Source organism: Nesoenas mayeri (assembly GCF_963082525.1).
Source record: "Nesoenas mayeri genome assembly, chromosome: 31".
NCBI classification, from domain to species: domain Eukaryota; kingdom Metazoa; phylum Chordata; class Aves; order Columbiformes; family Columbidae; genus Nesoenas; species Nesoenas mayeri.
Window position 1 is genome coordinate 789,299 of NC_137567.1, and position 24,553 is coordinate 813,851.

The 24,553-nt window shown below is 53.6% G+C and overlaps 1 protein-coding gene across 1 annotated transcript; it reads right to left on the reverse strand.

Moving 5' to 3' along the window:
- Nucleotides 1-268: 268 nt before the first annotated feature.
- Nucleotides 269-23,574, reverse strand: LOC308051126 (LIM homeobox transcription factor 1-alpha-like; the record flags this gene model as incomplete). The annotated part of the gene is made up of 8 exons (XM_080361438.1): nucleotides 269-423; nucleotides 1,711-1,869; nucleotides 2,634-2,766; nucleotides 3,354-3,431; nucleotides 3,519-3,676; nucleotides 4,049-4,281; nucleotides 20,466-20,652; nucleotides 23,517-23,574. The coding sequence occupies 8 exons, from the start codon at nucleotides 23,572-23,574 to the stop codon at nucleotides 269-271; spliced, it is 1,161 nt and encodes a 386-aa protein (XP_080217564.1).
- Nucleotides 23,575-24,553: the final 979 nt, after the last annotated feature.

The window sequence follows — 24,553 nt, forward strand, 5'->3', positions numbered from 1 at the left end:
AGAATGCTCAAAAGCTTAAACACTGCACAAACTGCTAAAGTTACAGCTAAATATTATACCATCGATCTACTCGTGGCTAGGAAAAGAGGAGAGAGGCGATCCGAAGTCCTTCAGGCTGCGAAAGGTCTCCATAGATGCGTCGCCTCCTCCATTGTGCTCAAGGAATGTCTGTGAAGGTCTCAGTCTTGTTTCTGTTCCCTCCTTCCTCGTGAATTCGGAGCAGCGTCCCCGCCGAGGTCCTCGTGAAGAGCTGGGAGCTTGTCCATGGTCAGGAGGTGAAGTAGGAGCTCTGCATGGAGTAGAGTCGGTCGATGGGGTTGCCCACGCGAGCCTGCAGCAGGTTGGCGTCGGCCGTGGACAGCAGGCAGTCTCCAAGGTGGCCGATGCCGTCGCTGTCCATGTCGTGAAAAACTCCTTCCGAGTCTGGAAGAGGGAGGAGAAGGGAATGGGAGCACGTCTGGAGGGGGACGGCAGCACAGGATGAGCGGGACAGGGCAGTGACATGAACGGGACACTGGGGAGGAAGAACACGAGTTCTGGGGGCAGGTTTGGGCCCCTCAGCTCAGGGGCAAAATGGCGCCAGAATCGCCTCAGGGCTCAAAAATGGCACCAGAATCACCTGAGGGCTCAAAATGGCGCCAGAATCACCTCAGGGATCAAAATGGCGCCAGAGTCACCTCAGGGCTCAAAATGGCACCAGAATCACCTCAGGGATCAAAATGGCGCCAGAGTCACCTCAGGGATCAACATGGCGCCAGAATCACCTCAGGGATCAAAATGGCGCCAGAATCACCTCAGGGATCAAAATGGTGCCAGTGTCACCTCAGGGCTCAACATGGCGCCAGAATCACCTCAGGGATCAAAATGGCGCCAGAATCGCCTCAGGGCTCAAAATGGCGCCAGAACCACCTCAGGGATCAAAATGGCGCCAGAATCGCCTCAGGGATCAAAATGGCGCCAGAGTCACCTCAGTGATCAAAATGGCGCCAGAATCGCCTCAGGGCTCAAAATGGCGCCAGAATCGCTTCAGGGATCACAGTGGCACCAAAATCACCTCAAAACACAAAATGGTGGCCCCAGGGGCACCAGAATCACCTCAGGGCTCCAAATGGCACCAGAATCACCTCAGGGCTCCAAATGGTGCCCAAATCACCTCAGGGCTCAACTGGCGGCCCCAGGGGTGTTGGGGTCACCTCACGCCATTAAAACCCTTGAGGAGCTGGAGCGGGTTGAGAGGAGGGAACGGAGCTGGGAAGGGGCTGGAGAAGGAGGGGGAGGGTGGAAATTGGGGGGGATTTCTTCCCCAAAGGGCTGTGGGGTGTTGAACAGGCTGCCCAGGGCGGTGCTGGAGCCGCCATCACTGGGGGGTGAACAGAGGAGCTTCTTGGGGACATTTTAGCGCCGGGGGAGGGTTATGGTTGGACTCCATGATCCTGAGGGGCTTTTCCACCCAAAATGAGTCTATGATTGTAACTCTTTCCTCCCTCACCCCAGTCATTCACATTGGGCAGAGATAAGCCCTCACCCCCTGGCCCTTAGCAGAGCGCAGCCTGAGGCTCTGGCCTCACCAAACTCCTGAGAAAGGCTCAGCTTAAAGCCCAAGTGTCATGAAGCACTCGCTGCCTTCATCAACAACCCCAGCAGGCTCGGCTTTGTCATGATTTGGGCTCCTACAGGTGGTTTTAATGCAAAGAGAGGACAGTTTCGTACCGTAGGGGTGCAAGTGGTCCCCGGGCAGCTGGGGTGGCGTCAGCCCTTGTCGGTACAAATCGGTGCTGTAGCCGTTCTGGTCCAGGGGCAGAAGCTGTTGCTGGGGGATCCTGGGGTAGGGAACCATGAGCCCATCGAGGCCGTGGACGCTTGCACCGTCTGAAAACACAACGGGTGGGATGGTGGGGCAATGTCACAATAACATTATCCACATCATTCAACCCCCCTGGAGCAGGAACGCCCAGCTGAGGTGACACACTATTCCAGATGTGACACACTATTCCAGATGTGGCCTCCCCAGGGCAGAGCAGAGGGGCAGGAGAACCTCTCTGACCTACTGAGCACCCCCTTCTAACTCCCCCCAGGTCCCATTGGCTTCCTGGCCACAAGGGCCCAGTGCTGGCTCAGCCCACAGCACCCGCTGTTCCCAGATGGTCTCCCATCCAAGCACTGACCGGGCCCGAGCCTGCTTAGCTTCCCAGATCAGACGAGATGGGGCGTTCTCAGGGTGCTATGGCTGTATAGATTATATATATGTGTATATATATGTTCCCCAAGTATATCCTGATAGTATCTGAACTAAAGGGGAGAGTAGAGGGGTAGCAGAACCACTCTGACCTACTGACCACCCCCCTTCTAATCCCCTACAAGTACCATTGGTCTCCCATCCAAGCGCTAACCAGGCCTGACCCTGCTTAGCTTCCCAGATCAGATGAGATCAGGCATTCTCAGGGTGGTACAGCTGTATACGTTACATATATATATATATATATATATGTTGCCCAAGTATATCCTGATGGTATCTGAACTAAACCCTTTTTCCAAGGGCAGAGCAGAGGGTCAGGAGAACCTCTCTGACCTACTGACCACCCCCCTAAGTCGATCCTGTGCGCCCCAGCCGCAGCCCCCGGGCGGCTCCTCACCCTCGCTGTCGTCGTTGCTCTGCCGGCTGCTGCGGCCGGTCCCTCTCCCCGTCCCCAGGCGAGGGTTCCCCAGCTGCTCCTGCTCCTGCTGCTGCTGCTGCTGCTGCTGCTGCCTGCGCGCAATCTTCTTCATCTGCAAGGACAGCGAGACGCCGGGGCTGAGGTTCTGAGCGAGGTCGTGTTGAACACAAGCTCTACCGCCATCTAACCCCGCTCAGACTCCTGCGGTGACCCCTTTACAGGCCGTGTTCTCTGAGGACACAAGAACGGGGGCTGACACTTTATATTTGTGAGAGATGCCGCTTAGAAAACAAAGGACTTTGTTTTACTACAAAGCGAGGTTGCCAGAGCCACGTATTTTCTGTTTTCACCCTTAAATTCTGCAAAATCAGACGTGTTTTCAACTTCTAGAAGTGGGAAATCCTTCTAGTCTTTCTATAGTGAGAGGGAAAAAGCAAGGAGAAAAAGAGTAATAACAAAAAAAATGTGTGAAATACGTTAAGCACTGCAAAATATCTACAATTAATCAATTTTTGTATTTCTCTTTAAGCTTTTCCTACTACTAGATACGTGTTGTAGGACAAGGTGGACCTGTGGGGATCTGTTCTTTTAACCATTTTCTCTGTTTCTTAGCTATTCTACGTTCCCTGTGAACCGAACAAGCGTGTGATGCCCCACGGGTCCGCAGAACCCAACGGCGGCACAGGAACCGTCACTCACCTTGGCTCTTTGGTTCTGGAACCAGACCTGCACCACCCGCACCGTCAAGCCCGTCTCGGCCGCCAGGGTCTCTCTTACCTGCCCACAAAACCCGGAGAGCTGAATCAGAACTTAAGCTACGCTTAAGAGGATCCGAGCCAGCACTTGTGCTGAGCGGCCTCGTACCTTCCTGCAGGGCTTTGAGGAGACCTCGAAGGAGGCCTTGAACGCCCGCCGCTGCTGCGTGGTCAGGATGGTGCGCGGGCGCTTGGAGCGCTTGTGGTCTTTGGTCTCCTCGCCGCCTTTGCCGTGCGAGTGGCTGCCGTCTTCGTCCTCGCTTTTCACTGCAATGAGAGATCTGTCGTGGTGATCCAACCACCTCCCCAGGTGAGGATTTGGGAGAAATATGATTCAATTTTGCTCTTTCTAAGGTGGGATTTAGAGCAGAATGAAGCCAGCAAAGCTCCCGGACTGAGCTGTGGCTCAGGGGAACACGGGTGGCTCAGAGATGGAGCTGATGGGCCACGCTCGTGATCATCCCTTCCATAATATCTCAGAGCCTCAAACCTTGGCAGCCTCATACTCTCTTGTCTGCCTTTTCATGGAGAAAAGATGCTCCAGCCCCAACCTACCTACGTCTCTTCCCGCAGAAGCTTTCGCTATGATTAATTAGGAACCAAACGTTACCTGCCCTGCCCAAGGTTCCCCACCCTCACCGGACTCGGTGGGCGCCGGGCTGATGGCGCTCAGCATCTCCTTCTCCTTCTCGTAGTCGCTGCGGCAGAGCAGCTGCCCCTCCTTGAGCACAAACTCGTCCCCTCGCTGCAGGCGCCGCTCGCACTCGCAGCAGTAGAAGCAGTGGACGTGGTAGACGTTCTCCAGCACCCGCATGATGAGCTCGGAGGGGGCGATGGCCTTCAAGCAGCTGCTGCATTTGGTCTGGAACAGCCTGTAAAGAAGGTCCTGGGGGTTAAATGCTTGGGTGGGGAGGATCAGCCATGGGTTGGGGCTTAGGAAGCTGGAGGAAGAATGAGGTGAGTGTTTAGAGCATGTCCCAGCAAGAATCATAGAGTCAGCGAATCATTTTGGTTGGAAAAGTCCCTCAAGACCATCGAGTCCAGCTGTTAACCCAACCCTGGCGACCTCCCACATCTTGGAGTTGGGATGTGAGGAGCAAGGGAGAGACGGGGTGAGAATCGGGGAACCAGAGAGTCAGGGAGTCGGGGAATCATTGAATCATTGAATCACGGAATCATTGAATCATAGAACCATTGAATCATTGAATCATGGAATGATGGAATCATTGAATCATGGGATCATTGACTCATTGAATCATGGAATCATTAAGTCATTGAGTCATGGGATCATGGAATCATTGAATCATGGAATCATTGAGTCATTGAGTCATTGAGTCATGGGATCATGGAATCATGGAATCATTGAATCATGGAATCATTGAATCATGGAATCATGGGATCATGGAATCATTGAATCATGGAATCATTGAATCATTGAATCATGGAACCATTGAATCATGGAATCATTGAATCATGGAATCATTGAGTCATTGAGTCATTGAGTCATGGGATCATGGAATCATTTAATCATTGAATCATGGAATCATTGAATCATGGAATCATTGAGTCATGGGATCATGGAATCATTGATTCATACAATCATTGAATCATAGAATCATTGAATCATGGAATCATTGAATCATAGAATCATTGAATTATGGAATCATGGAATCATGGAAACGTGGAATCATTGAATCATGGGATCATGGGATCATTGAATCATGGAATGATTGAATCATTGAATCACAGAATCATCAAATCATAGAATCATCAAATCACAGACTCATAGAACCCTAGAATAACCGAATCATCAACTCATTTTGTTTGGAAAACCTTGAGATCATGGAGTCCAACCATAACCCACCCTCAGCACTAAAATGTCCCCAAGAAGCTCCTCTGTTCCCCCTCCAGGGCTAGCAGCTCCAGCACTGCCCTGGGCAGCCTGTTCAATGCCCCACAGCCCTTTGGGGAAGAAATTGTTCCTAATTTCCAATCTAAACTTCCCCTTGTGCAACCTGAGTCCATCCCACCTCGGCTGTGGGGTTTTCTGAGCCTCCTCAGCCCCAGGGAGGAACACGAACCTGCCCGGCCCAGCATACAGAGCTCTGTGTCCCCTCTTCAAGCTGTTCAAAGCCCGGCTTTGTTAGGCTGCTCCTAGAGAGAGGGCTTTGTGGAGCCCTCCAGGCCCGTCCCCAGGGACTGTCCCTTACACAGGGCGTCCAACCGGGAGGATGTTTGTGCCCCACGCCGTGTCCAGAGAGAGAAACAAACAACTGCTGAGCGCCCCGCGTACGGAGCAGATGGTTCTGATGAAGTAATTTGGGATCTAAACAAATGTGAGCGGCGGTGGCTGCCGGCTGACAGCTTCTATTTAGCCACTTGACAAGAGAAAGTAATAAAATAGGGATTAATTAGGCTGTTGTTTAAACACACAGGATCTTCCCCACCAGCAGGGAACTCATAAACTGGGATTGAGAACAAGACTGGGTTAATCCTCCTGGCAAACTCTGCGGAGCGGGATGAAGAGGCTTTACAGGGGTGGGCTCAGCCCTTCCAAATACCACCGTGGATTTGTGCTGCGCGGTGGCTTTGGGCTGAAGTGGCCGGGACATTCCGGCTGGAATGGGCTGAGATTTCTCCCTCCTTTGTGTGAACGTGTTTGCCTGCGTGTTCCTGTCCCTCCGTCTCTTTCTCCCCCTTCCCTCTTTGTAATTCACGCTTGGAAATAATAATAATGATCGAATTTGAGTTGATAACGCTGGGAGTAAAGAGCAGCCTTTTAACCACGACCTCTCGCTGTCTGACGAAGGCACAAGCCCAGTCTAAATCTGAGCTGAGTCTCAATCTGTGCCTTTCCTAACACCAACATCCTTCTGTTGCAGCAGAAGCGCAAGAGTAAAAAGAATAAAACCGACCCGAAAATGGAGCCAGCGATCGGATCAGTCAGTGCCGTATTATTAAACATTAAGTTATTAATGTTTCGGGACTTTAAGCCCAGGTGGAAGAGAACGGTGATGTAGATTTATCGCAACCCGGAGGATCTCGCACAGGGATTCCTGGATCCTGGATCCCTTGGGGGCTGATTACCTCCTCATCCCTTATTTCCAACTGGAATCGTCCTCCGCTCCAAGCCCAGCAATGAGACCTTGGCTTTATCTTCTTGAGAACCGCTTCTAATTAGTCCTGCCCATTGTGAGGACCTAACGACACAAACACCGTTTGACTCGGGGTCTTTCGGAGCCACGTTGACTCCTGTTGAACACCCAGGTTCCACCCCAGAGCCCAAATCCAAACCACTCAAAACATGGACCTGCCAAACAGAAGCTTTACTTCAATATCTCGACCCGTCTCCAAGTAAGAAACTGGGTGGTTTAGGGAAAAAACTGATGGAAAACTCTGTCTTGTTCCATATTTTTATCTGTATAGATGCTGGAGCATTCCCCACGTCCTTTGATGTTTCTAACCTTGATGGTTTTGCTGGTTGCTTGGGGAAAACATCCAGAATATTGTTTAACCAAGGCAAGCTTGGAGCATGATGGATGAAGCGGGACATGGAGACGTGGAACCAAACGTCAGAGCTGGGAAAAGTGATTTATTCACCTGAAAATCACCATAACGGTCCCTCCGGCCACTCTTGGGACAGGGCAGTTAGCAAACCTGGTTAAAGACGCTGTCATGAGCCAAATTTCACAGAATCACAGAGTGTCAGGGGTTGGAAGGGACCTCAAAGCTCATCCAGTGCAACTCCCCGGAGCGGGAACACCCAGCTGAGGTGACACAGGAACGTGTCCCTGTCCTTGAACTGAGGGGCCACAACTGGACACACTATTCCAGATGTGACACACTATTCCAGATGTGGCCTCCCCAGGGCAGAGCAGAGGGGCAGGAGAATCTCTCTGACCTACTGAGCACCCCCTTCTAATCCCTCCCAGGTCCCATTGGCTTCCTGGCCACAAGGGCCCAGTGCTGGCTCAGCCCACAGCACCCGCTGTTCCCAGCTGGTCTCCCATCCAAGCACTGACCGGGCCCGAGCCTGCTTAGCTTCCCAGATCAGACGAGATGGGGCGTTCTCAGGGTGCTATGGCTGTATAGATTATATATATGGAGATATACATATATATATATATATGCTCCCCAAGTATATCCTGATAGTATCTGAACTAAACCATTTTTTCAAGGGCAGAGCAGAGGGGCAGGAGAACCTCTCTGACCTACTGACCACCTCCCTTCTAATCTCCCCAGGTACCCAGCTGGTCTCCCATCCAAGCACTAACCGGGCCCGACCCTGCTTAGCTTCCCAGATCAGATGAGATGGGGCATTCTCAGGGTGCTATGGCTGTATATATTATATATATGTATATATATATGTTCCCCAAGTATATCCTGATAGTATCTGAACTAAAGGGCAGAGCAGAGGGGCAGGAGGACCTCTCTGACCTACCGACCACCCCCTTCTAACCCCTCCCAGGTCCCATTGGCTTCCTGGCCACAAGGGCCCCGTGCTGGCTCATGGTCACCCTGCTGTCCCCAGGACCCCCAGGTCCCTTTCCCCTCCACTGCTCTCTAACAGCTCATTCCCCAACTTATACTGGAACCTGGAAAAGGGCTTTTTTTTGCAGCCATCGGGTGAGGGAAGCGCCGGTACCGCAGGGTAACTCAATAACCCTCCCATCTCCCCGCTAAGCCCCGCAAACAAATCCGCTCCGCTTTGTACTAATTGAAGAAAACATCCAGCAAGCAGCTCATAAACACGGTGTCAGCTCGCATTACACAAAATTAAAATTCTCAGCCCCCTCCAACACCGGGAATTCCTAAAGAGCCTGGTTTTAATATTGTCCGAATCCGTTTAAGTCGAGGTAATATTGTTTGGGTTGCCATAGGAACGCAACACATCTTGGCGGCGAGGTTTGGGAGGCTGCGCCGCCGACGGGGATACACAACGTCCACCCAAAAAGCGGCGGGTTCCCAGGTCTGTAATGCAAAATGTGTGTAGGAACAAGCGGGACAGGGTGAGAACAACAACCTCAGCAACAACTGGAGAGATTCCAAACACCCGGAACCCCCAACAACCACATCCCGCTGCTTTTGGAGGGACCCTTGAGCTGCACAGGCCTCAAATCCACACCCCTCCGCTTGTATTTGACCCCATGTCCTCGTTTAACCCGCTCGTTTCCTCAACATCCCATCAGAGTTTAATTTCTATTCAAGAATTCCTTACGGGACGTAAGGACGGGGAGTTTTGGAGCTATAGGAATGGGGTTTTGGAGCCACAGGGACAGGTTTTGGGGCTACAAGGACGGTTTTGGGGCTACAGAGACTGGTTTTAGGGCTACAAGGATGGTTTTGGGGCTACAGAGACAGGTTTGGAGCTACAAGGATGGTTTTGGGGGCTACAGAGACAGGTTTGGGGGCTACAAGGATGGTTTTGGGGGCTACAGAGACAGGTTTTGGGGCTACAGGGACAGGTTTTGGAGCTACAAGGATGGTTTTAGGGGCTACAGAGACAGGTTTTGGGGCTACAAGGATGGTTTTGGGGCTACAGAAACAGGTTTTGGGGGCTACAGGGACAACGTTTTGATCTACAGAGATGGTTTTTGGGGCCACAGGGACAGTTTTGGGCAGCTGATGGACACTCACCCTATAACAAGGAGCTACATCCTCTGTGAAAACCAACTCCACTGCTTGATTCCGTCACCCTACCTATGGCTTCGCTGTCTCCTTTTTACCACGAACCATTTGCTTTTAACAACAGAGCAGTTAAGGAGGGCCCAGCGTGTCACCGATTTCCCCCTCGAGAAGCTCAGCGACCGTATCCGTCCAACCGAGGGGCTCCCGGATCTTTCGACGGCTTTTCAGACACTTCTTGGACTTGATTTAATCAGATTTTAGTCCCGGTAGCCCCGTTAATCCTTGTGGAGCACCCGTGTTGTGGCTCCGGAGGAGCCCGAGCTCTCCAGATGGGGACGAGCAAATGATTTGACCGACCTTCCGTGACGCTGCCCCAGGCCTGGGAAGGGTAATTTGGGGGGCACACGATTGTCTCGGTGGGATTAAAAGGTGTTAATGAAGCAAGGAATAAGCCGGGAGGCCCGCGCTTCGTGGAGCGAGCTTATTTAGTTAGGGTTTAGGCAAAATGAAGCAGTCCGGGCTTAAGCAAGGTCTGTTTGCTTAACACTGAGCTGCAAAATCCATTGTAGCTGTCTGAAATATTGAAGTGGAACTTGCAAACGGCCTTTCCAGACCTCAATGGGGACGGGGACACACAAGAGGGAGGAGGAGGTGGCGGCGGCACAATCTGCTCCTTCATTCAACAACGTTTCCCCCCCGGTTCAGCCACACTGAGCAATTAAAGGGGGGAAATTCCCCCCTTTGGGTTTGGGTTGGGGAGGGAAGGGGTGATTTGAGGACAACAATCACCTTTGCTTTCTGTTCCCTCCAAAGCTCTTTGTGGGTTGTGTGAATAGATTCACCCCCAGAAAATAACTTAATTGTGTCATTATGTCATTGTGTCTCTTCGAAATGGCCGAGACTCCAACGTGCCCAAACCGCCTCGACGTCAGAACATAAATCAAAGCCAAACCGCCTTCAAAGTTCTTGCTCAAGGAGCAGAAAAAAAACCAGCTTTAAAATAACAGGTGTTAGTTATGGCGCTTAAACGTTTCACTAAAAGGCAAGAGGAGAAAAGCCAAACTAACGCTATTGCTGTTACGTCTTCACGGTGGCACAGAGGGAACGACCCGACCTTCTCGATCCATGGCTGGGAATGTGGTTTACAAGGCAGAGGGCGGCGTGTAGAACAGGAGGATTTGGAGACCTCCCCGAAGTTTTACATCGAGTAGCGGTTAATGTTATAAAAAATAACCCCAAAAAACTGCGTCTCACCAGTGTGGCCCTTGGCCGGACCCTGGAAACGCCATCATTGTCCCCTATGAGGTGTTATGAGCTTCGCTCCCCGCGCTCGATTCTCCTCATGTCAACGATGAAAACCGACACTGGATAAGATATCAAATAAAACAAAACCACCGCGGCTACCGAAAACCTAAACCACAAAAAAGCAAAACAACACCAAAGAGGTTCCCAAAGCCGGAGAGATTCATAAATATTAAAGTGACACGAGTGAAACGCCGCTGAAAGATTTAATACTACGCTGCCGCTGTGTCCCTCAAGGGGTTAAACCCCCCGCTGCGAGGATATTGCTGCCAGCGCGGTGGCACCGAGCCATCACCATATAATCTGATGAACTCTTTTATTAAATTTCACAGGCCTGTCTTCTTTATTAAAATCTCCCAGAATTCATAGGGCGCCTGTCATATCGCTGCTGAATGCTAACAAAAAAGTGTTGGGGTGTTTTTAGGGGGGATTTTAGTCCTTTTCTCTACCTGGGAAGGGTTGTGTCAAGGTGTCTCTATACAGGTGAAGTGTTGGGGGATGGTGCTATGGTGGGAAGTGGGGGGTTAAATGCGTTTGCAAGCACGTACCCCCCCAAAAACCCACCTCCCTTCACACCCCCTCCCTGCAGGTGGTGGGGAAATGGGTCCCAATAATGAGTTTTACCCATTTCTGGTGCTTTCTTTGCTGGTGGATGCTCCAGTGAGACAGGGACCACACAGGTCACCACACCACCAAAAAACACCATTTCCAAGGTTAAAAAGGAGCGGAATCATTCCAGAAACATCCCAAATGGGGAGTTAACAGTGGGACACCAAAGTGGCGTTAATCCCACTTTAGGCTAGCTCAGAGCTGTGGGCCAGCGGGATTCAGCCATCAAGTCTCTCCAGGTCTGGGCTAGACTGGAAATTAAGGCTGAAGCTTTGGTTTTATGCTCTTCAGTGCACATTTAAAGGGGTTTTTTTTAAAGCTATTTCCAACAGGACACTGTGGGAGTCCTACCCGGATGGGGTGTGCAGAGTTATGGCGAGCAGACGAGGTTTCTCTGCGAAGTTCCGCCTGGAATTCAGCAGCTTTTGGGGCTTTTTCAAGGATATTCTGCAAACTGGGAGGAACAACAGGGTAAAACCAACTCTTGCTGCTGGGGGGGGGAGGAGGTGGGTCCTGCCCCAAACCTCCGGCTGCCCAGAGAACAGTGCTGCCTCAATCTTACAATCATAGACTCATTTTGGGTGGAAAAGCCCCTCAGGATCATGGAGTCCAACCATAACCCTCCCCCGGCGCTAAAATGTCCCCAAGAAGCTCCTCTGTTCACCCCCCAGTGATGGCGACTCCAGCACCGCCCTGGGCAGCCTGTTCAACGCCCCACAGCCCTTTGGGGAAGAAATCCCCCTCAATTTCCACCCTCACCCTCCTTCTCCAGCCCCTTCCCAGCTCCGTTCCCTCCTCTCAACCCGCTCCAGCTCCTCAAGGGTTTTAATGGCGTGAGGTGACCGCAACACCCCTGGGGCCACCAGTTGAGCCCTGAGGTGATTCTGATGCCATTTGGAGCCCTGAGGTGATTCTGGTGCCCCTGGGGTCACCATTTTGTGTTTTGAGGTGATTTTGGTGCCACTGTGATCCCTGAAGCGATTCTGGCGCCATTTTGATCCCTGAGGTGATTCTGGCGCCATTTTGAGCCCTGAGGGGATTCTGGCGCCATTTTGATCACTGAGGTGATTCTGGCGCCATTTTGATCCCTGAGGTGACTCTGGCGCCATTTTGAGCCCTGAGGGGATTCTGGTGCCATTTTGATCCCTGAGGTGACTCTGGCGCCATGTTGATCCCTGAGGTGATTCTGGCGCCATTTTGATCCCTGAGGTGATTCTGGCGCCACTTTGAGTCCTGAGGTGACTCTGGTGCCATTTTGATCCCTGAGGTGATTCTGGCACCACATTGAGTCCTGAGGTGATTTTGGCGCCATTTTGATCCCTGAGGTGATTCTGGCGCCATTTTGAGCCCTGAGGTGACTCTGGCGCCATTTTGAGCCCTGAGCTGATCTTAGAATCATTTTGGTTGGAAAAGCCCCTCAAGATCATTGAATCCAACCATAACCCACCCCCAGCACTAAAATGTCCCCAAGAACCCCATTTGTTCCCCCTCCAGGGCTGGCGACTCCCGCACTGCCCTGGGCAGCCTGTTCCAACACCCCACAGCCCTTTGGGGAAGAAATTATTCCTAATTTCTCCTAATACCCAATCACAATCTCATTGAAATGCTTTTATTCTCCAAGCACAGAGCTGGGGTGGTGCCTTGGCTGGGCCGAGCTCTTAGAAAACCTCAATTCGTCGTTCAAAACAATGAGAAGTTACTTATGGGGATTCTCCCTTGTTGAGAAGAGACCGAGTTTCTCCTCCTGTCCCACCACCAGCACCATTTTGAGACGGGAACCACCACCTCCTTTCTCTTTCCTCTTGTTCCCCCCCTCTCTACTCAACCAGCCACAACCCAAACGCTCATTTTGGGTTGAAAACCTCGAGTTATCAATCCCAATTATTGATTTTCACCCCGGCGCGCGGAAAGGCTCCGCGTCCCCATTAGTATGCCTGGCAGCAGAAGGGCTCCCTCGCTCAGTAGCTAGGGGTGATATTACCCATCCAGATAGTATCCCAGCTCAATATCCTGTTTCTCCTTTTCTCATATCCTGTTTGCAGGGCTGAAAGCCGCCGTTGTCACCGCGAGAGGGGGGGACGGCAGGGGAACAAGGGAGACAGCAGGACCCCGCGTGCCGGGGCCGGGGGGGGAGGGAGGGAGAAGGGCCGCAGACACTTTTATTACAGATTTAATAATGACAAAAGAACATCATTAAACATTCATTAGAATTATTTAATTAAATTTTACTTTGGGGGGGGGGGGAGGGAAAAAAATAAAAGAGATTAGATATGATGTAAAAAGCAATATTGATTGAGGAAAGAACAAGCTTGGGAGATGCGGTTTAAATGAAATCCGGCGCTATTTTAAAGGAGGAAAGAGCCGTTTGGTGACAGGGACGCTGCCACCCCCAGGAACAACGTTTTAGCTCCAAATGGGGATAAATTCGGTGTTAAAACTCCCCTGGTGCCTCCCAAGGGTCTCAGAGCTCAGCACCCAAGACTTGGTTTAGAAAGCATTCAAACGCTCGCGCAAAACAGCCGCAGCCCAAGAGGCGCCCGGGATGGTATTTCAGCACAAAACTGAGGGTTTATCATAGAAAAGGTGCATTTCTGCGAATAGCAGCCTTAGGGAAAAATAAAACAATTGAATGTAAAGTTGCCGCGATGTTTAACTCGAGAAACTGGGTGAATTAACAGTGAGGGAGATACAGCCGCACCTGCCTTGTGATGGAGGAATGAAGAGAAAGGGAGTTAAAGACTAACTGGGATTGTGGTTTGAGCCTGAGTCCGGTTTAACTAAGCAGGAGCCCAGCAAAGGCTCGTTAAACAAGCCGCGTGGCTGCTCGTTTGTCCGCTTAAACCCAGGCCCTAAATTAAACGTAACGCTGCGGGTGAATTACGCCGCTCTTTGGGGTTAACGCAACCGCTTGAAAAGCGTATTGGTAATTAAAGTTGTGTGTCTTATTTGTTGGTTTTTTACAGGCTTTCTAGTTTCAACTTTCTCCTGGCAGCGGTGAAACCACATCCAGGAATCAGGGCAGGGATTTGGGATGCAGGGCTGACCGATATCACCATTATTGGCAAGATCTGGGCAAAAAACCCACATGGGCAGCCCAAGAGGTGTGAAGCCACCACCCGGATAGTGAGGATGAACTGTAATTAACCACCATTAAGCTTAATTGCATTACGAGGGAAAGCTGGAAGCAGATTATGGATCGGGCCAATAATTCAATTTGGAAAGAAGGGGCCGCGTCCTCCAGGTTGGGCGAGTTTAGAAATTGATGCGATAACCCAGGGACGGCAGCGTTAATTAAGAACTGTCCCTTAAATCCTTGCAAATCAATATGTTTTGGTTAAAAAGAAAATTGGTCTTGTTTTAACCAAAACCAGGACACAATCGCACCATCTGTGTGGTCTCTAATGCAAACTCTGCCTGTAAATACAAAGTGCATCCTCTATTTAGATTATAAGAGAGAAAAACAGACTCCAGGAATCCCTGTGTCTGCGAAGAAGCTGGTTTTTAAAGCATTAAGAGTCCAGGGCTCCCCTTTGCCCGCCAGGAGCAGCTCCCGGCGCCGCAGCCCCTGGCACGGCCGCGAACCGAGTTCATTTCTGGCACCGTTTCCTCCGCGGCCGCCCTCTGCTGGTCCCTGGCTCCGCACCGAGACGCTGCATCCACACCCCCGGGACCCTCCGTCCGCGTCCAGGGCCGTTCCCTGGAGGAGCTGGCGCTGGGAAAGTCGACGGAGCGAATATCCACGGTGCTCGGTGCCCGCGCGGGACGTCCGGCCGGGACAGACGGACACGAATGGCACCGGCGCCCCCACGCCCCGTGTCGCAGGAACCCACAGACCCCGCCGGGGTCGTGCTGCCTCTAAACACAATAAACCACGGGAAACACGCTTAGAATGCAGCGTATCCGTGGCCGGTGCAAACTCCTCCCAGCCAAACTTCCCATCGCCAGCGCAAATGAACCCGGGGGGAGATGGAATGGAGTGGCGGAGCTGTCACGCGTCTCTCAGCGCCGTGTTAATGAACTTGGCCCTAACAAGCTGCCTGTGGAACTCTGGGCTGCTCTGAGGCCTCTTGCCCACTGTCCCGTGTCCCCAATGGCTCCTTCGTGCCACAAAGTCACCTGCAGCCCAGGAGGGACAAGAAGCATCTTTCAGTACTCGTGCCAAGGATCCAAACCCTTTGCAGCCCCTTGATTATCTGTGGGGGGCAAAGCCTTCAATTAGACTTTGATATCAAAATCTGTTTGGGTTCATATTTTCCTCATCAGAAGAGAAAGCAAATTAATCTGAAAATAAGGCATAACTGATACTAAACTCCGGCCACAGGGCTCCAGGGGTAAGAAAGTTGGCGACGTGGGTCCAGGAAACCACGGGACACAAAACACAGAAGGAAAAATAAAACCAGCCCAAAAGAGAATCTATCAAAGTAAATTACATTTAATTAAACTAAAAAAATAATGGATGAAACAAAGTTCTTCCTCCCCCACGTGTTCCCCCCCGCTCGCAAAACAACCCGCGAGCACCGGGGAACAGACAGCACGTGGCGGCTGGTTCCTTAATGGCGCTCAAGGCGCATCTGCATATTTCTTTCATTTCGCAGTGATTAGAGAGTTTAGTGTTTAATTTCCTGGGCCCTGCGAACAAACCCATGCGAGGGAACGGCGAGAAGCGGGGTAGGAATAGCTGCGTGTAATTAACGCCATTAATCATCAGTCGGGCTTTGCTATCGGTGGGAGACGGGGTTCAGCCACCCGATGGGGACGGAGGAGAAATTTGGGATGGGGGGGGAAAGGCGCTGGATTTGTTGCTTGCTGGAGCTTTGGGGAACCGGCCCCACTCCAGGGTGGTGGTTATGGAGATTAAAAGCTCCGAACCCAGCGGGACTGTCCTAAAAACCAGGCTCAAACTGCCCCATTTCTTCCCTCTTGGGGTCCCACTGCTCCGCACCGTAGGGGTTGTGGTGACCCCCCCACTTTGGAGGAGCAAAGTAGCTCAAGATAAAGCAAGAAGCACAATTTGCCCTGTTGATGGTGCCACCGATGGGTGTTTGGCCTTGGTCACGTCACCCAGCCCGGAGGGGCTGGAAGGAGCTGTGGGTTTGTCCCTTCCCGCCTCCCTCGTCCCCGCGGGTCCGGCCGTTTGTCACCGCCTCGTCAAGGGGGCTCGTTATCTCATTTATTTGCTGAGCGCTGTCACTTCTCGTTACCTCCCCCCGGCCCGATGTGACTCAATCAGGGACCCCGTCGCTCAACGGACGCAAAAGCTGCTGGTGGACGGGGGCACAGATCCCCCCAACACAACTGGGATGCCCATTTGGTAAAGCAAAGCTGAACCCCCTTTTTAAGAGCAGTAGCTCTCATCCGCCCTTAGAATAATCCATCATGTTTTAACACTGTTTTGCCCTCAAATCCCCTTTTCTTTGGGTTATAAATACATCTCAAGCACCACTTTTTAACACCCTCATGCTTGGGAAGCCCTTTGGTAGCTCATGATGGGGGGGTCGGACTAAATGAGCTTTGAAAGCCCCTTCCAACCCCAACTATTCCATGACTCAATGTCCCAAGTGCAGCACAGGGGAAGGGGAAACTTCTCTATTGAAAAGCCAAACAGGAATCCCACCACAAAGCAAAATTAAAACAAAGAATCCTAGTTTCGACACCAATTTAATCATTTTTAGGGCCTGACTCCTGCTCCTGGAATGCGCTGGTTGCACACAGCAAGGGCTCCCAATGTCCAACTCCTGTCCCGGGAGATCTTTGCTGGGGGGGGGGAGCCCTCCCACGGCCTTTAAACATTAACCAGCTCGCTCAGAAGAGCTGCCAAGGCGCCGGCTCGGGGTCAGCCCCCCATATTCCAACAGGGAGGGTCAGATTTGGCTGCACGAGAGACTTTCGGTCCCCTCCGCCCTCCCTCCGCGTCCCAACCGCTGCTTAAACCTGTTTATTCCACCCGATGAGTAAAATCAGCTTCTATTTCCCATTTCTCCCAGCAACTCCATTCGGATTGTTCTGCTCACCCCTCTGCTGGGCTTTTCCAACCCAGAAAATCAGCCTAAATGGTCCCAACAAGTCGATGCTGGATCGCTCCAGGGTCTCAGAGCTGCCTCGGGGTAGCTCAGGTTATTTGTGCATTTCAAAAGGGAAACTATAGAATTGGAGAATTCTTTTGGGTGGAAAAGCCCCTCAGGATCATGGAGTCCAACCATAACCCACCCCTGGCACTAAAATGGCCCCAAGAAGCTCCTCTGTTCACCCTCCAGTGATGGCGACTCCAGCACTGCCCTAGGCAGCCTGTTCAACGCCCAAAAACCCTTTCCATTAAGAATTTTTTGCCTATTATCCAATCTAAACCTCCTCTGGTGCAACTTGAGGGCATCTTGGGATCCCCAGGGCCATTTTGGGCCCTGAGGTGATTTTGGCGCCATTTTGATCCCTGAGGTGATTTTGGCGCCATTTTGATCCCTGAGGTGACTCTGGTGCCATTTGGGGCCCTGAGGTGATTCTGGCGCCATTTTGATCCCTGAGGTGATTTTGGCGCCATTTTGATCCCTGAGGTGACTCTGGTGCCATTTGGGGCCCTGAGGTGATTTTGGCGCCATTTTGATCCCTGAGGTGATTCTGGCGCCATGTTGAATCCTGAGGTGACTCAGGTGCCATTTTGATCCCTGATGTGATTCTGGCACCATTTTGATCCCTGAGGTGATTCCGGTGCCATTTTGAGCCCTGAGGTGATTCTGGTGCTGTTTTGAGCCCTGAGGTGATTTTGGCGCCATTTTGAGCCCTGAGGTGATTTTGGCGCCATTTTGACCCTGAGGCGATTCTGGCGCCATTTTGATCCCTGAGGCGATTCTGGCGCCATTTTGATCCCTGAGGTGACTCTGGTGCCATTTTGGGCCCTGAGGTGATTCTGGTGCCATTTTGATCCCTGAGCTGATCTTAGAATTGTTTTGTTTGGAAAAGCCCCCGCACATCCCACCCAGCGAGGACAAGAAGAGCCCCGAGGTGGGGGGGACCCCAAAAAGCAACGCAGGTCAAATCCTCCTCAACCCTCTCTCTTCTACAACCAGCTGGGGAAAACAGGCCAATTTGGGCAAAAAGCGCGGAGCAGGAGGCCGCTCGGCTGCGCCGCTCACGTGCCGGAGCCACCAGGCGATGGAGAAGCTGCAAAGTTCAGGTTCGAGCCGAGTTCAGCCCGTATCTGTGTGAGGACAAGCAAATCATCTCCACATGGGCCAAAGGAGAGCGCGGAGGAGCCAGGAACGGCCGCCAGTGCCCGGTTCAGATCCCACCCGGCAGCCCCCGCACCGCCCGCCATCCCGCTCAACAAACTTCAAAGTCAACAAGGACGCGGCCGGTGCAGCCGCTCGATCATCGGCCATGAGGATCTTCCCTTCCTCCCCCCTAGAGCTGGATTTACAGGGCAGGTGCCTGAGCAACCGCGGCAAAGCCGGCGGGGCCCCCGGTGTAAGGGGAAGAGGAGAATCTCACAAAAAACCCCCTTCAGATTGCGGTTTTATATGATAGGGACTGCAGAACAACATCCATCTTCGGGCTTAACATTTCATCTCCAGATCAACAGTTCCTTCCCCCGCGCTCAGCTGCAGCTGCTGGCTTATCTCTCCATTAAAGCATTTTCCTCTCGTTGCGCGGGTTCACGTGGGGAGGGATCGATGCCAGACGGGTCTCCCCGCCGGGTCACAGCGCTGCGAGCCCCGGCGACACGGCATGGGATTCATCGCTGGCCAAAAACACGGACTTGGGGAAGTCAAGGCCAAAAACAAACCCTCTGGGGGGACAAGATTTGCAAACGGGAGGACTGAGAGTTCGCCTCCCTGGAAATTCCCATGCTGGGAGCACAAAGGTGCTGAGCACAGACGCCTTCAGAAGGGCCTGAAGCACCAACTTTTGAGGAGCTGGAGACCCCAAGGGGTGTTTTTGAGACCACCCGAGATCCTTTGGAGAGGGATGGAGCGAAACCCGGCGAGGGTTTGCAGCCCGGCGCTAAGAAAAACAGCACAGCCACGCTATCCTGCCCAAAAATCAATAGAAAAATAAGCAATTTTAGCGTTTGAGACCTCTCCACATGGAAACGCCACCCTTGGCCTCAGCTCAGCCCAGTGGAGGAAACGACGCTCCTTCCAGACCCGTTTTGCAAGCGCGTTTTTAGCCGGTTCCTCTTAACCACAGCGGCCAAACCCGCTGCAGCACTTGGCTCTTGTCCACCCGCCCCGCAGCCAAATCCAGGACCTTCCAGAGGTCCTTCTCCTTCAAACAGCCCCATCCTGCCTCTCCAGCCACCCGGGGAAGTGGGCAAGCCCTGGTATTTTTATTACCATCCCCATCGCTGCCAAGCACTTGCGTCAGCGGCCGGGAGGAGGCTGCGCTGGGTTTATGAAGCACAGGGAAGATAAGATTGGGCTGTTAAGTCTTTAGAGGATGCTGCCAAACTTCAGGGGATTGATGGAGCGTCTTCCCGGCATCCCCGGATGTCGGTGTGTCACCAGTTCTTCCCGGAGGCAGGAGGGTCACAACCGGGCACGGGGCTCCGGGGTGACAACCGCAGGCTTGGAGGTGACAACCAAGACCGTGAGGAGCTGGAGTGAGTTGAGAGGAGGGAACGGAGCTGGGGAAGGGGCTGGAGAAGGAGGGTGAGGGTGGAAATTGGGGGGGATTTCTTCCCCAAAGGGCTGTGGGGCGTTGGAACAGGCTGCCCAGGGCAGAGCTGGAGCCGCCATCACTGGGGGGTGAACAGAGGAGCTTCTTGGGGACATTTTAGTGCTGGGGTTGGGTTAATGGATGGAGTTGATGACCCTGAGGGGTTTTCCAACCAAAATCCTCTGATTGTATAAGGTGGATGGACCCAGCAGCCGGCATGGGAGCAACTCCACTTGTTATGCCATAATCAAAGTGCTTGGTCCCTCGTTTCTTGCAGACCATCCCACCAGCCACCAGCTCTTCCTTCCTCCTCTTCTTCCACCAGCTCCTCCTGTCCTCTTCATCCACCAACTCAGCCCTTCCTCTTCTTCATCCACCAGCTCAGCCCTTCCTCTTCTTCATCCACCAGCTCCTCCTTCCTCCTCTTCATCCACTAACTCAGCCCTTCCTCCTCTTCATCCACCAGCTCCTCCTCTCCTCTTCATCTGCCAACTCAGACCTTCCTCCTCTTCATCCACCAACTCAGCCCTTTCTCCTCTTCATCTGTCAACTCAGACCTTCCTCCTCTTCATCCACCAACTCAGCCCTTCCTCTTCTTCATCCACCAGCTCAGCCCTTCCTCTTCATCCCCACCACATCACCACGTTCAATCAAAGCCAGCCTCTCCTGTCCCTGTGTTTGGACAACATCCCTTCACAGGACACCCCTGTGGTCCTCATCATCTCACCAACCTCCATAACACCAACACCGCGACACCGTGACACCAACACCTCCTTCCAGAGCCCCACCTTGTGATGGAACCCATCCCAACTCCACCAAACCGAGCCGAGAGGGACAGAAAAACAGGAAAACCCCGGAGGGCACTTACTTCTCGTAGTCGTGTTTGCAGTAGAGCTGCCGGTTGCGGCAGTAGCAGGTCCCGGCCAGCGGCTGCAGGCACACGGCGCACTTCACGCAGCCCTCGTGCCACGAGCGCTCGTTGACTCGCAGGAGGAACCGGTCGGAGATGGGGGTGTCACAGCCGGCGCACACCTCCCGCATCTTGGAGTCGGAGCCTGGGGAGAGACGGCGTGAGAATCAGGGAATCATGGAACCATTGAATCATCGAATCATTGAATCATCAAATCATTGAATCATTGAATCATCGAATCATCGAATCATCAAATCATCGAATCATCAAATCATTGAATCATCGAATCATTGAATCATCAAATCATTGAATCATCAAATCACAGACTCACAGAACCCTAGAATAACCGAATCATCAACTAATTTTGGTTGGGAAACCTTGAGCTCATCAAGTCCAACCATAACCCAACCCTGGTAACCTCCTGCATCTTGGAATCGGGACCTGGGCAGCAAGGGAGAGATGGCTTGAGAATTGAGGAATCAAAAAGTCATGGAATCATTGAACCTTAAAACCATAGACTCATAGAACCCTAGAATAACCGAATCATCAACTCATTTTGGTTGGAAAACCTCAAGTCCAACCATCACCCAACCCTGTCACTAAAATGTCCCCAAGAAGCTCCTCTGTTCACCCTCCAGTGCTGGTGACCCCAGCACTGCCCTGGGCAGCCTGTTCCAACACCCAAAACCCCTTTTGTAAAGAAATTATTTATTCCCAATTTCCAATCTAAACCAGCGCCCAGTAAGGGGGAAGGGGTTCCCTTTGCCGGGGGGATCACATCCTGCACTCTCTGCCTTTTGATGGGGGTGATATTTAGCGTCACATAACTCCTCACACTCATCGCCTGTTGTTTTTTCAACAGCCACTGGAGCGGCGGGAGAAGGGCAGCTCAGCATGGAGCTTTTTTGGGACAACCTCGAAAAGAAACGTCCAAAAGCAGCAGGTTCTGGGCTTCTCCACAAGTGGGAAATTCAAGGTGACCCCATTTCCACAGCTCGGGCACCATAAATCACAGAGGATGTGGAGAACTCGTGTTTGGGAACCAGAGACACAGAAGACTTGTTGGAAACCTCAGCCCAGGCCAGAGGACAGAACTGGCTCTGGGTTTTGTCCACTTTCACCCCAGATTCACTGCCGAAAGCCTCTTAAAAAGGCTCCAGAGCTTTGGGACTTTTATTTTTTCTCCTTAGTGTTATCAACTCGTAAATCTATGGCTGCTCTTCAAAGGCTTTGTCACGATAACTTCAAGGTGAAGGAGTAAGTAATAAATCCGTTCTCTGCTGCGCTGGAGCTGGGTCGCGGCGGCACCGTCTCCAATGGCCACCACCAAGCTCCTTGGCTTTTATGAGCCCTTTTCTCCATCCTCTCCAGCTTCTCGATGCTCCTGAAAACTCATAGGTCCTGGGGTAACACCCACCCGGGCCCCTTGAAGGGTTGTGGGGACGCTGAAGGCGCTTGAGCTGCGCCTTGGAGGAACAAGAGGTTGAGAGGGAGTGCTAAGCCCAGCTCTAATTTGGAGGTGGCAACATCAGCTGGAGGGGACCAGCCCCTGAGAGCCGTCCTGCCAACAGGGATCCAGCAAATCAGGAGGGGAAATGGGGATTTTTACCCCAAGAAGAGGAAAAACGAGCAATAACGGTGCCTGGAGGGCACATTGAGCCTCCACTTCTTATTTTCCTCCTTTTTGCAGTCAAATATTTCCACCCTTCTTGACTTTGACCCCAAGGGCTACGTGTCACTGTGGGACCAGTAGCTCGGAGGCATCTGCGACTCAAAATCCCCAACTCCTCTTAATTTAGGGGTTAAAAAAAACCATCAGGGAATAATCTAATAGTAAATGAATCTGGGGGCAAAATGCTGGGAGGATTTGGGAAGGTGGGATCAGTCTGAAAAGGAGAGAGACCAAAACTTGGGTCTGTCCCTCCGTGTCGCCCAGGGAGAGGACAGGAGGACGCCGGGGATTCAGGTCCTGCCGTGGGGTGCAGAGCAGAGGTTACCCAGCGATAATTCACACCCAAGTCTTGTTGCGATGCTGCAACACAACAGGAACGAGCGAGCGATCCCGAGCTCCACAGGGATGCAAAAAATCCCGAGAAAACCGTCGGCTTCCCCCAATCCCCCGCTGCCACAAAACTGAAAGTAAAGGAGATTCTGCCTCGCGCTGCCCTAAAGTCATCCGGCTCCTAAAAACGCAACAGTTTGGACCAGCAGATACGTTAACGAGGAGCGATCCCCAGCCGCCGCGTTGCAGGTCTCTGAGCAAGGGGAAAGGGACAACGCGGGGACACAACCTGGTGAGACGCAGCTCGGGTGCTTCATCCCGGTATTATCCCAAATTAACCCCCTGCGTCCAGGCCCTCCCTCCCACGGCACCCGAACTCCGCGCCGGCTCTCGGGCAGGTATTTTGGCTGTAATTTAAATATTAGGTTGGCAAAGTCAGGTATGGCGGGTGACGACCACGCAATCACGGCCAGGCCCTGCACGGGATGCTCCCAAAAATCAGCAGAGGTTCTGAAGGGGTTTACCCAGGAGGTGGGGACAGACAAGGGACAGACGCGGTGTCCCTGTCTCTTCCAGGCTCCGTTGCACCGTCTGCCCTTAAGGACAAACCTCAGCCCACGGAGCCGCGGCTGCTTTGGGCTCGCAGGACGGCATTTTGCAGCGTGGCAACATCTCGCTGCGGCTTTTGCCGCCGCCAAATTGGCAAACGGCAAAGCCGGGCTGAGCCGGGGGGTGCTCCCTGGTCACCCCGACAATTTGGCAGGGAAGGAATCTCCTTCCCGAGTGGGGAATAAACGCAGCGGGGAATGCAGGATCGTAGGGCTGGGGGAAAACGGGCAGTGCAGGCAGGGCCGGCTGGTCCCGCTGCAACTTGGGGACGCGCCGAGACCCCCGGAGCAGCCGGGGAGGATGAGGATGGGGAAGGCAGCTGAGGATGCTGCCCGGGCTGGGGGCGCCGAGGGTCTCCCCGGTGTGTGACGCCCGTTCCCGGTCTCTCGGGCACTCACCGAAGCCCAGGACCGGCGTCGCCTGCTGCAGGCAGGACGGAGCCTCTTCCGTCTTCATACCGGCGGCCGGCGGGGGGGCTGCGGGCGGAGAGGAGCGGTGAGCCCGGGACCGGTCACCCCCCTGCTAGCTCAGGGCTCCCCGGTGCCTCCCGATCGTTTTGTGCGGCCCCGGAGCTCCCGTTAAACGAACGTTAACGAAATCACGGAGGCGGCTCCGTCTACCCGCCCCGCTCCCCCCGTTCCCGTTGCGGTTCGGACCGACCTTCCCCCCCGTATCCCCGGAGCCCCCAGCGGGGGCTGCGCCGGGGGATGCAGCCGTGGTGATTCATCCCTCCCCCTCCCGTCCTGTCGGGACACGGCGGCCCGACGGATCCCTGCGCTGCCGGTGCCGGTCCCGGTGCCGGTCCCGGTCTCTCCGCTCACAGACGGGGCGCACACCCGTGTTTCCCCCCACTCCCCGCTCTACGGGGCATCCCCGCGGCCCCGCATCCCCGCCCGCCCCGTCCACTCGCGGCCACTTACCGGGACAACGATCCCGGCGGCGGCAGCGGCGGGGAGGGGAAGGGAGCGGAGCGGAGCGGGGAGCGACCGAGCGCGGGGCAGAGCGCGCAGCCCCCGCGCGTGTCCGCGCCCGCGCCCGTGAGCGCCGCCGCCCCCCGCCTCCCCCGGGAGCGCGCCTGAGCCGGGAGCGCGCCGGGGGCCCCATCAAGGCGGGGACCCCCCCTCCGGAACACCCGCTCCGGACCCTCCAGTTCCCCCGAGGGCTGAGCCCGGGGCGCCCACGGGGCGATACCGACGGCGCTCCCGGCAGCGGCTGTCGCGACAGAGGGAGCGCCGCTCACGACAGGGGCTGTCGCAGGCACGGGGGGAGGCTCCGCGGGGTTCTCGTTAATCCGCTCACGGTGGGGCTGTGTCACGACAGCCGTGTCGCCGACAGGGCAGCAGGAGCCGCGTCCTCCCGCCGTCGGGGCGACTGTCGCCGCTGTGGGATCTGGGAACGGGCCCACTGGGTGGTGCGGGCCCCGTGCGGTGGTCAC